Source organism: Vidua chalybeata, chromosome 22 (assembly GCF_026979565.1).
Source record: "Vidua chalybeata isolate OUT-0048 chromosome 22, bVidCha1 merged haplotype, whole genome shotgun sequence".
NCBI classification, from domain to species: Eukaryota; Metazoa; Chordata; class Aves; order Passeriformes; family Viduidae; genus Vidua; species Vidua chalybeata.
This window is the reverse complement of record NC_071551.1, coordinates 6,257,974-6,270,717: the sequence shown is the minus strand read 5'-3', so window position 1 is coordinate 6,270,717 and position 12,744 is coordinate 6,257,974. Positions and strand designations below refer to the sequence as shown.

Genomic DNA, 12,744 nt, shown 5'->3' with positions numbered 1-12,744 from the left:
CTGAGGGAAGAGCAGGTGGGATTTATCAGAGGAATGTGGATCAGTACCTGGCCAAGCCTGTTTTCTACCAGTCAGGTTTCAGTGCTGTCCCTTCCAAGCAGAACATCCCAGAGCAGGAGGAATTGCAGGTGAACACCAGAACAGATCAGGGACCAACCTGAGGGAGGTTCTGATCACTGAGAGCCACGCTGGAGTCACCAGAGGTGGAGAAAACAGAGCCATAACTCACCTGAAGGGCTCAGAGCTGTTTACACACACAGGTGCATGTGGGGCTTTTTATTTCAGGTGAACTTCTGCCAGCTCCAGCCACGGGACCCTGCCCTGCTCAGCAGCAGCACTGACTTCTTCAGTGTCCCAGCAAACCCAGCACAGATGTTCAGCCACCCCAACACTTTCACCCCAAATGTCCCAGCAAACCCACCCCAACATTTTCACCCCAAATGTCCCAGCAAACTCACCCCAACATTTTCATCCTCAAATGTCCCAGCAAACCCACCCCAACATTTTCACCCCAAATGTCCCAGCAAACCCACCCCAACATTTTCACCCCAAATGTCCCAGCAAACCCACCCCAACATTTTCACCCCAAATGTCCCAGCAAACTCACCCCAACATTTTCATCCTCAAATGTCCCAGCAAACTCACCCCAACATTTTCATCCTCAAATGTCCCAGCAAACCCACCCCAACATTTTCACCCCAAATGTCCCAGCAAACTCACCCCAACATTTTCATCCTCAAATGTCCCAGCAAACTCACCCCAACATTTTCATCCTCAAATGTCCCAGCAAACTCACCCCAACATTTTCATCCTCAAATGTCCCAGCAAACTCACCCCAACATTTTCACCCCCAAATGTCCCAGCAAACTCACCCCAACATTTTCACCCCCAAATGTCCCAGCAAACCCAGCACAGATGTTCAGCCACCCCAACATTTTCACCCCCAAATGTCCCAGCAAACCCAGCACAGACGTTCAGCCACCCCAACACTTTCACCCCCCAAGAAGTGGCACAAAGCCCAAGGGATGGGATTCTCCTCAGGCCCAGCTCCTCCTCCTTGCCCAGGTGAGGAGGCCCAGAGCAAACACAGCTCAGGAAACTCAGCTGGGACCTGCCAGCTACTCCTGAAGTCAGAGAAATGCACTTTCCACCTCAAATCTTTGTGGAATGGGGGATTTTATGCTTGGTGCCCAAAACTCCTGCCTTTAAGGGTAAGGGGATTGAATTCCAAGTCTTGCATCTACTACAGTTTAAAAATCTCTTCATTTTGCACCAGTTTCCTTCCTTGTGAGTAGGCACAAGTGGTGTAGCTCATAAGAAACTCAAGGGAATGTAATAGAAAATCAAATACTTTAATGAAATTAGGGAGCATGAGAGTAACAGCTCAGATATACCACTAGAACTGATAGTACTGGGCTGTGGGGCTCTGCTAATTGGTTTTTAAATGCTCTGTTCATCAAGCATGCAGACTGACAAACTATGAATTCTTCAGAGTGTCAAAGATCCTGAGTAAAGAATTTTCAACCACTTCAAATGGATATATAGGAAATGTCTTCTGAGCTGGTGGCCTGCACACAGCATTGCACAGATAAAAATATACTACTCTCAATGCACAGAGCTAAATACTTTCACATTTATCAGAATTTTCTACACAAGTCTTTTTTTTTTTTTCTTTTTTTGTTGTTGATAGAATTCAAGTTTTGAATTTTCCGTAGATATCTTCACCTGTATTAAACAAATGCTTATTTACATTGTGGGTAAAGTGTAAAGGCTAGGAAGGCCATTTTCCCATACTGTACTGTAACACTGCAAAATATATATACACAGAGAACCTAATATAGGCAATGGGTCTAAAAAAAAAAAAAAAAGTCACCTCCCACCTGTACAACATCACCGAGCCAGCATGAAAAGAGGGCATTGTTAGCACCAAAGCACTCCCAGGGGGATGAGGAGCTTTCCAGTCCCACAGGGAAGAACTGCCGGGCTCAGCATTCCAAGGATGGGCTGCCTGCAGGACTGGAAGCCCCAAACACTGCACTGTGACAGGGATGGAAATCCTGGAGCAGGACAGGAGCTCCAAGGGTGAGGGTGACAGTGACACCCCGGCACAGGGTGTCCTGACATCACTTCCCACCCTGTCAGCCTTTCCTTTGGATTCATGGATGAGCACAAACTGCTGCCTCGAGCCAGGGGGGGTTCACCAGCCAGATTAACCCTGCACAAGCCGCGGGGAACGAGCTCTGCTGGCAGAGGGAATTCCGAGGGAAGCAGCCCTGGTTTGCCAGTGGTGCCAGAGGGAATTCTGGAGGGAAGCAGCCCCATCTCACCAACTGTGCCCGGGGTGCTGGAGGGAAATCCCTCAGAAAGCAGCCCTGGTGGGCATTCCCTTGGGAAGCAGCCCCAGCAGGGCTCACTGGCAGGAATTCCCTTGGGAAGCTGCCCCAGCAGCTTGAGAGGCTCCCTTCAGAGCTGCCCCAGCAGGCTGAGAGCTCACCAGCAGGAATCCCCCCAGGGAGCAGCTTTGGGGGCTCAGCAGTGACAATTCCCCCAGGGAGCAGCCCCAGCCGGGCTCACCAGTGCCAATCCCCCCCAGGAGCAGCCCTGGGGGCTCACTGGCAGGAATTCCCTTGGGAGCAGCCCCAGCAGGGCTCGGCAGTGCCAAACCCCCTGGGACCAGCTCTGGGGGCTCACTGCCAGGAATTCCCTTGGGAAGCAGCCCCAGCAGGGCTCAGCAGTGACAATTCCCCCAGGGAGCAGCCCCAGCAGGGCTCACCAGCAGGAATCCCCCCGGGAGCAGCCCCAGCCAGGCTCACCAGCAGGAATCCCCCCGGGAGCAGCCCCAGCCAGGCTCACCAGCAGGAATCCCCCCGGGAGCAGCCCCAGCCAGGCTCACCAGCAGGAATCCCCCCAGGGAGCAGCCCCAGGCAGGCTCACCAGCAGGAATCCCCCCGGGAGCAGCCCCAGGCAGGCTCACCAGCAGGAATCCCCCCAGGGAGCAGCCCCAGGCAGGCTCACCAGCAGGAATCCCCCCGGGAGCAGCCCCAGCCAGGCTCAGCAGTGCCAACTCCCCCCGGGAGCAGCTCTGGGGGCTCAGCAGCGCCGATCCCCCCCGGGAGCAGCTCTGGGGGCTCAGCAGTGCCAACTCCCCCCCGGGAGCAGCGCCGATCCCCCCCGGGAGCAGCTCTGGGGGCTCAGCAGCGCCGATCCCCCCCGGGGGGCAGCCCGGGGCTCACCGGCGGTGCCGGCTGTGCCCGGGGTGCTCGCGCTCGTAGCGGTGCCCGGCGCGCTCGTAGGAGCGGGAGCGCTCGTGCCGGTGGTTGCGGTAGTAGTGGCTCTTCTTCTTGTACTTGCCCGAGTGGTCGGAGCGCTCGCGGGAGCGGCTGCGCGAGCGGGACGAGCTGCGCGAGCGCGACTTGCGCGCCTTGTGCGCCGAGTATTTGCTGTAGTCCTTGGATTTCTTGTAGCTCCGCACCTTGGAGCCCTTGTAGGCCGAGGAGCTGTGGTTGAACTGCCTCGGGGGGGAATCGCTGCGGCTCCGCGAGCGGCTGTGCGACTTGGAGCCGCTGGACGTGGAGTAACTCTCGCTTTTCCTGCCGAGGAGAAGAGAGCAGACGTGCTGTTCTGGGGTCCTAAGAACTTCATGCTGCATTTTGCTCTCAGTTTGGGTTTTAAGAACTTCATTCTGCTGGTTATTTTGGATTTTAAGAACTTCATTCTGCAGGTTTTTGGGAATTTTAAGAACTGCATTCTGCTGGTTATTTTGGATTTTAAGAACAGTGTTCTCAGGTTTTTGGGAATTTTAAGAACTGCATTCTGCAGGTTTTTGGAATTTTAAGAACTGCGTTCTGCTGGTTATTTGGAATTTTAAGAATTACATTCTGCAGGTTTTTTGAATTTTAAGAACTGTATTCTGCTGGTTATTTTGGATTTTAAGAACTTCATTCTGCTGGTTATTTTGGATTTTAAGAACTGCATTCCGCTGGTTATTTGGATTTTAAGAACTTCATTCTGCAGGTTTTTGGGAATTTTAAGAACTGCATTCTGCAGGCATTTTGGAAATTTTAAGAACTGCATTTTGCAGGCATTTTGGAAATTTTAAGAACTGCATTCTGCTGATTATTTTGGATTTTAAGAACTGCATTCTGCTGGTTATTTTGGATTTTAAGAACAGTGTTCTCAGGTTTTTAGGAATTTTAAGAACTTCATTCTACAGGTTTTTGGAATTTTAAGAACTGCATTCTGCTGGTTATTTTGGATTTTAAGAACTACATTCTGCAGGTTTTTTGAATTTTAAGAACTACATTCTGCAGGCTTTTTGAATTTTAAGAACTGCATTCTGCAGGCATTTTGGATTTTAAGAACTGCATTCTGCTGGTTATTTGGAATTTTAAGAACTGTGTTCTGCAGGTTTTTGGAAATTTTAAAAACTTCACTCTGCAGTTATTTTGGATTTTAAGAACGCCATTCTGCATTTTGAATTTTAAGAACTTCATGCTGCATTTTGCTGTTCTCCCACGAGAACTCATCTTGTATCCTAAACTTCCATCTGGCTACTGGAAAAACACTGATTTTTAGGAACTCCAGTGACAGGAATACTGTGAACACCCACAGCTGGAGCTACTCTGGAGTTCAACGAGCAGCACACACTGCTCAGCCTCAGCCTCTTGGTGCTGATCTATCCAAGCTGGCACTGGGAAACCAAACTGGGAGGGACTGGGAGCACACCCTACCTGTGCTTAGGGGATGCAGACCTCGATGGTGACCTTGAGTAACTCTGATCTCTGCTTCCACTTCGACTTCTGCTCTCTCTTCCTTTCTGGACACTGCCAGAGACAAGGAGCACTCAGTTATTTTATTTCAAATACTGATGGGAGAAAAATCAGCTGCTTCCTCATAAAACCTTACCCATTCACTGGGCTGTTGGAGCTGGTTCTCTTGGCTCCCTCTGTTTTCCTTTTAGCATTCTTCATGGCCTGCACAGGTAGCGGTGAAGGTTTATTTCCTTTAACCTCTTTTGGAGACTCTGCAAGAAGAAGCCTTTGTTACCTCTTTGGAAAGTACCTGAAAGGACCTGAGGCTCCCCTCACCCCATGTCTGCACCAACCAGAGCTGCACAGCTGGGCTCTGCACATGTGTGCACACACAGCCACCCACAAGCAGATCTCAACAAGTTCACAGAAGGCAGAAATTCATCTGAAACGTTCCTGCCAAAGTATTGAGGCAGCTGCAAGAAAAGGCAGAAAACCACCCTCCTTTCCTTGCCAATTATTCAGCATTGCTTGAAAGGTAAACTGGGGAAGAAGTTTGTTTGGGTGAACGTGGTGCTCTAGGTGAGACCTGCACCAGACTGGAAAATTTAACCAACAAATTCCTCACCCAGCATCCCAAAATGTTACCCCTGCCAGGGCACCTCTGCTTCAGCATAACATGCCAGTGGCAAGGATTTGAGCTTATTGCCAAATCCACATGAAAGCAAGTCTCTGGTCTATATAGGTTTAAACTAGTCTTAATTTCAGACTAATTTGATTTTAGCTTTTATCTGATTCAAGAAATCACAAAGTCACAGTGTTATTCAAACCCTGCCAGTTGAGTAGTGCTAGAAGCCATCTTAAAAAAAATCCCCAACAAACTCCAAACCACACTTGTAAATGCTTCCCAAAAGGGTAAATATACATGAAAGATGTGAAAGAGTTATTAAAAATGAGTTATCCACTATTTACCATTTTTTGGGATAGGGGAAAATCCCGATGTGTTATCCAAGCTTGGAACTCCCTCAGGTACCAGACCTTTAGCTTGTGCTTTTGCCTCTTCAATAGCCAATTTCTTCTTTTCTATTTTACTTTCCAGATCAGATAAATCCACCTGTGAACACAGGAACACTGCTTGTGAGAACTGAATTTCCTGGCTACCCACTCCCAGGGAGGGGAATGAAAATCCAAGGAGTCCCAGACAGTGACTGCTCTTTGTTCACTTCCAGGCTTGCAGCTGTGGTTTTAAACAGCCTCAAATTTTCCAGCTCCTGCTCTGAGCTGCAGCCTTCACTGAGGGCTCCCAACATGAAAAAGAACCAAACCTTTTTCCTTGTGTAGAGCTGCAAGATTTTTAAGCAGATTTCTTGAATTTCTTCCTCAGTTGCTCCGAACAGTAAAAACCAATGTGGGCGATTTGGAAGTGGGATCTGAAAGGGAGAGAGAGACAAAGCTCAGATTTCTCCTCCTGTTGAAAGGGCTTGGAAAAAACCCCAAATCCATGGCACTGTGGCTCACCTCCAGTGTCCTGGCTGCCAGGTAAATGCAGGCACAGGCAATGCTTTCTGGCTGGAACCTCACAAAGACATCTGTTCTCAGGCTGTCGTTCATGTAGTTCCTGAAAAACAGGAGAGCAGGAGGTTGCAAGGCACTGCAAAGCTCTCTGGGGTTCTTTTTTTTTTTGGGTTTTTGACTTGGTTTTACTTCTACAAGGGCTATTTCTTTCTGCATTCAGTTACTAGACTTCAACATTATATTCCTGTAAATCTAAAGAGAAGCTGAATGATTTTACTAAAACAAAAATAAAAGAAATAACTAAAATAAATCCCTCAAGGGGAGGGACGTGTGACAGAAACAAAGTCTGACTGCTGAAAATTCAGTGAGAAGAGAACCAATTTTAACTTCACTTTTGCTGCTGGATCTCTACTGGCCTGCTCTCATGCAATAAACAAGTTATTTTCATCAAGACAACATACAGTGTGCTCAGAAATACTCAGTTATAGAATTTTTAGGTTCACATGTTCCCCTGCAATAGGGCAGAACCAGGTGTCTGGCAAAAGCTGCAGCTCCTGGAGCAGTTCTCCCATGAAATGCAGTCCTCTTCAGCACAGGTCAACTTCCAGTGGCATTTAAGGGTCCGTTTCCATCCAGAAGAGAATTCTTTTTGATGCAAAAAGTCAGCCATAGGAGAAATCAGGGTGTTTGGGAACATCAGTTCAGGAGAACAGTCAGTACTCAGGCAGATCTCCTCTTTGGCACATGAAATAAGGTTTCCAAATTGTCCCATTTCAGTAAGGTTGCTTAAAATGAATATTCACAGAATGAGAAAACTGTAAAATATTGCACATATTCCAGTCAGTACAATGAAGCATTATGCTGTTAAATCTTAAATACACAAAGCAAATTCCTGTGAATCTGTCAGCTGATGTGCTTTAGAAGATCTAGACTTGGGAGCACATATGTCAATAAAGTATCAGATGGAGAGAAACTAAATCCAGACATAATAAAAGTCCTTAAAATAATACTTTAAGGTAATAATTAACCATGTGGGTACCCAGTATACAAGGATTCACTGACCCCAAGATATCCAAAGCAGAGACCACAGGCCAGGCACCTGCAATGTTTACAAGGACAGAGAGCAGGGATTGGAATCCCAGGAGTTTCCAACTCCCACCTGCCCCAGCTGTCCTCAATTCTTGTTTACACAAACAGCAACTGCTGCCCTCAAAAAAGCAACATTGGCCATCAGCTCATCTTTCTGGGAGAAAGGAACTTCTAAACCTGCTCTTGTCTCACTACAAAGAGAGCACAAACCTTTTGGCCAAAGGAGTGATAAAGGAAAGGGTGGCTTGGAACATTTGGAAGCTTTTTTTTTCTGATTTGCCAAATTGAGAACCATGCCAGCTTCCAAGTTTGGCCTCTGCACATCTGCCCTGTGGGCTCAGTCAGACACAGGAGGAAATGAATCCTTGTCACAATAGCTTAAGAAAAAGGTAATGTTGTAAAAATGCACATTTCAAAAAACCAGCTATACTGGATACCCACCAGTTTTTGGGTACTGGAAGTAACAAACACGAGCACAAAGATGTGTTATTGTAACATCTGACCCCTTTCTCAACTGGGGTAATTCCCTCCCTCCATAACCAGCAGATTCCTGGCAGTCCAGAACTCCCATTCCACTGCTCCATGCAATGCTTCTGGGAAGTGTCTCTAAATATCACATCTTGTGTCCAAGCTTCACACACGTACTAGTTTTTTCATTTAAACATTTGAGATAATTGTATCTTTCAAACTATTCATTTTTTTTGTTGTTAATTCATCCCTTTTAAAGATTTAAACCCCACCTTAATTCGCTTTATCATATAAGAAACACACCAGATTATAACAGTTAAAGAGAAATAGAACATTAAAATAAAATAAAATTTCAGAACTTCAACGCTCTCAGGTTATCAAATATACAAACAATCAAAAAATGCAGAGTAAGAAAAAAAAATAATAAATATAAGCACAAGAAGCAGTTGGCCAGTTACTCTACTATCATGTATATACCACCTGTCTAGAGCCAGCCTTCTCTTTGGAGAGCTTTGGGTTGACTGAAGACGGCAGCTATCCCTGCACCATGGGCAGCAGAGGAGAAGTCTTAGTCACTTACCCTCAGAGGCTACCCTTTGATCAAAAGAGTACAGAAAAGAAAAGTCAAAACTGGTTCTCTACACACAGGTCACAGTACCAGACAGTTCAGTCAGCAGAAATATGGTCTTTGGATTCACTAAAGGTGGTTTTTTTGTTGTTTTTTTTTTTTTTTAGACCATTGGTATTGTTAAAAAAGCATTATGGTTTATAAAAGCATTATTTGGTAAAGTTTAAGATGTGGAATTTTACAGAAGCTTCCCACCCCCGAGCAAATATTTATTAAACGAGAGCAATAATGCAGAGAACATTTCTTGGCAAGTATGAATCCAGGCTATCCATCTATCCAGTCTCAGAAGCTGACATCTTGCATTATCCACACAGCTAAAAGAAATTGATCTGTGCTGAGGTCTAGATACACCTGAAATCAAGCTCAGGCCCTGGGAAAAGCCATTTCCCAGCACTGGGAACAGACTTGAATTACACCCAAGTTTTCCCTGAAGAAGACCCCAAGGGAACAACTCTAAACCCACCCAACCTTTTCCCTTCAGCTGGAAAGTGAGAGCAGAGAGGAGGGAAGTGAGAAGTCAGGGTGGAAAGCTACCTTACCATTAAAACAGTGCCTCGAACTTAAGAGGCCGCTCAACATTTGGGAAGTAGTTTGGGGCACACCAAGGACAGTGGAGCTGTCTGGGGTGGCCCCAAGCACTGCTGAGCAATGCTGCCCAGTGCCTCAAGTGACATATTTCTGCTACTGCCCCTTCTGGTCTCTTAGAACAAAGAAAATCAACTTACCATGAGGTCTGGACCAGGTGTTGGTTACGTTCACATTCTAATACCTGAAGGTACATAACGATTATCTGGAAGATATGGGTTATTGAGTTATTAACAAGCATCTGGAGAGCCACCTGCTTATTTCAGAGGGACATCCATGAGGCATCTGTGATCCTCTTTCAAGGCCTAAAACACTCCACATGAAGTGTTTGCACCATCCCCAGTGTTTATCCACACCAGCTCTGACCTTCCGAGCCCTTCCGTCCTGCTACTCAGCCAGGCCTTGTCTCCACCTGGGCTTGATCGAGGGATTTTGTGGATTGGTTTTGATTTAGGGATTTTTGTGGATCGATTCTGTTCTCCTACAAACCTCACAAATCCTTTTTTAGCTGCAGCCTGGGGAGAAAAAGCTGCTGCCTGCAATCAGCAGTGAGGGAAGTTGGCAGAGAACAGACCTAACGCTGTGCCATGGTTTGTTCAGTTCTGAGAGGTTTTCCTTTGGTTTGGAAGGAAAACAAGGCTGCAGAGAGGAAGAATAATGGCAGAATTCACCCCAATTAACAAACCACAGCTGCCCTCTGGGGTGGGTGACAAAAGGAAATTCTGAATGTCAAGAAGCTCAGAAAGGCAGCTCTGAACAGGAGTTTTTTAGAGGAGAAAAGAGCAAATCTCAAATTGTGTTGGCACAGAAATAGAAGATCTTTTACCAGTTAAGGCACTTGAGGCAATTGTATCTTTCAAGTAGCATCCCCTCTGACATTTGTTACTTTTATACTGAGCCTTGCCTCAGTTCTAGCCAAGCCTGAGCGTGGTTTTAACACACCCCAAACACTAAACTGGCTCACAGAACTTTAATACCTCAGCACGTTCCCAGCAGGAGTGACCATGACAACCCCAGGCCTCCAAATTCCTCCCTGCTTGGGAGATCTAAGTTCAGGTGATGTTTTTCCACCACCAAAGCTACCTACTGATCCAATTTGCCTTCCAGGAATACTGAGCACCTGCATCCACCTCGCCGTCACTCAGCAGTGATACGAGACCAATTAGTAAGAGTCTCTTAAATGAGAAAGAAAACATCAGGATGGTAAGAAACTAATCTCACTGAATTCACTGATCAGCATGAGCAGTCCACAGAGCTTCCAGGCAGCCTCCTCAGAGCTTTACAGGACGTGAAACATTGGTTATGTAGTGAATTTATAAAGTACCAACCTTGTGAGGGTGCTTCACGTGAACACAAAATCCCAACTCCTTCAACACTCTTCTTTCTGCCTTAATTATTTGATTCTTCAAGTTCACGTATTCTTGATCCAATATTAGAGGCACAGGTTTTCTGCAAGACAAGGTCAAACTCACAAGATGATCTTAACCCTTAAGGAAACTCAGGCTGAGGTGTGTAAAAGTATTTTTTAAAAAAATCATTATTTATAAAATGAAAAATATTTATTATTAAAACAGGTCAGCTCATGAGATCACTTTGAAATGAGACACATGTCTTTCATGAGATCACTTCGAAATACTCCCTGATTGATGAAAAAGGCAATGATGCTGTTGTGAAGTTTAATAATTTAAACACAACACAGATAATTCAGATTATTCTGGATTCTCAGCTTACTTTTTCTCCCTCAGGTGTCTGAGGCGATGGAACACATTGATCACGTCCCGAATGCGTCTGGGAGCTTCCTCAATTTTGGATGCCAGATGGACACAGGCCATGGACACATGCTGAAAAACATAATATTTTATATAATATTTTGTTCCCAGTTCAGGAATTGAGCTCTTACAACAGCTTAAGGAGAGAAAAAAAAAACGCGGCAAAACAAAAAAACATGAAATATTTGACAAAAACCACTATTAAATAGCTTTGTAAAATCATGTTTCTCTATATCTATAATCCCCAGAGTAGTTCCTAACACTGATCACATCTCAGATAACAACTTGCCAAGAGAGATCAGAAGATAAACATGGCAACAAATGTCATTTAATGCCTTCTTACCTCCATGGAATGCTTCACAAAAGACTTGGTATAAAAAAACCGCTGGAACAACACCTGTCCTGTAGCCATAGCCACCTAAAAAAAGAGATAATCACAACAGCCATGAACAAAACCACCAAAGAGAAGTTTTAATAGGTTTAAGACTCAGAAGATTAACTAAGCATGGGAGGAAGTTTAATGGTATCTAAAGAAAACTAGAATTGCTACTGAAGTAATTAAGTTGTCCAAGACATTATCAATGCTTTAAATACTGCTTACAAGTCAAATACAGACAGAAAATCCCAATTTTATTTTATAAAAAATGCGAAAATACGCTCAAAGTCATTAAGTGAATAATAAACAACAAGAAAAAAAAAATCCAAAAAGCCAATAAAGTTCAAAGTTATTAAAACTACGTCAGAAAAAAAAAATTGCTTTTTGGGCGTGGAAAGTGAGGAGCAATCTAATCGCGTCATGATTTGCATACATTTGAATATGCTAAGGCTCGTAATCGCGTCATGATTTGCATACATTTGAATATGCTAAGGCTCGGTAGCTGGAAAGTTTTACGCTCAGAGAGCAACGAGGCTGTTCGGCCTGAAGTTCTCCGGGGAAACAAAACCTCCCCGAGGTCACCGCGGCTCCACGGGAGCCTTAAGAAATCCGTCTTTGCACAATCCTCCCGCGGGGGCGGCGCAGGAAGGCGCTGACATCACCCGCTTCCGGCAGCCGGCGGCCGGGGAAGGCCCGGAACGACCCCCGAGCAGCGGGCGGCCCCGCGGCCTTGCCCGGCCGGTAACTGCGGCCCGGCCCCGGGGCCTCCCCGGCCGGTAACCGGGAGATCGAGGCCCGCACAAAGAAGCGCCCGGCTGAGTTCTAGCCCGCTCCCTGCCCGCGCCCAGCCCCACCTGCGGCAGCCGCAGCAGGATCCCGGCCGCCTGGATGAGCTCGCAGCCGGTGACGCGCAGCTCGGTCTCGGTGTCGGGGTCCAGGCCGCTGCTCATGGACGGCGTGAAGCGCAGCGTGTGCTCGGGCAGCAGGCAGTTCTCCAGCGTAATCAGCACGCCCGAATACAGCCGGTCGCCGATCAGCACCGCGCCGGGACCCGGTACCGGCGCGGGAGCCGCACCGGCCGCCTGAGGGCCCGCGGGGCCGCCGCCTCCCGCCGCCGCCGCCATTTTGTGCCGCCGCCGCCTCGCTGGCTCCGCGCTCCTTCTCCTTCCCCCACCAGCATCCGCCCCACGCCGATTGGTGGAGCGCGGCGGGGCCGCGGCCGCTGATTGGCTGAGAGGCCGTGACGCACGACGCCGCCCGGGCCGCGCGCGGCGCGGTGACGCAGCGGCCGGGAATCCGGACAGGGCGGGGCCGCGGCGCCCTCAGAGCCCTCAGAGCCGGACCCGCCCCGGGACGGGCGTGAGGGGGCTGGAACACAGCGCTCACCGAGTTAAATATCTTTGTTTACTCCCTAAAAAACCACACTATGCTCACCGAGTTAAAGATCTTTGTTAACTCCTTAAAAAACCACACTATGCGCTCACCGAGTTAAATATCTTTGTTTACTCCTTAAAAAAACACACTATGCGCTCACCGAGTTAAATATCTTTGTTTACTCCCTAAAAA

At 47.1% G+C, this 12,744-nt stretch overlaps 1 protein-coding gene across 9 annotated transcripts; it reads right to left on the bottom strand.

Moving 5' to 3' along the window:
* Positions 1–3,160: 3,160 nt before the first annotated feature.
* On the bottom strand, positions 3,161–12,325 carry CCNL2 (cyclin L2). Of its 9 annotated transcripts, none has more exons than XM_053962685.1 (11): positions 12,033–12,325; positions 11,146–11,220; positions 10,765–10,874; positions 10,362–10,482; positions 9,174–9,238; positions 6,267–6,366; positions 6,074–6,178; positions 5,721–5,862; positions 4,906–5,023; positions 4,731–4,823; positions 3,161–3,590 (listed from the first exon to the last, which is right to left on the bottom strand). In XM_053962685.1, the coding sequence occupies exons 1-11, from the start codon at positions 12,300–12,302 to the stop codon at positions 3,230–3,232; spliced, it is 1,560 nt and encodes a 519-aa protein (XP_053818660.1). In that variant the 5' UTR covers positions 12,303–12,325; the 3' UTR covers positions 3,161–3,229. The 9 variants fall into 9 exon arrangements, with proteins under 9 accessions (XP_053818660.1, XP_053818661.1, XP_053818662.1 ...); XM_053962686.1 differs by lacking the exon at positions 12,033–12,325 and adding an exon at positions 11,612–11,890; XM_053962687.1 differs by lacking the exon at positions 12,033–12,325 and adding an exon at positions 11,656–11,889.
* Between the last annotated feature and the right edge of the window lie 419 nt (positions 12,326–12,744).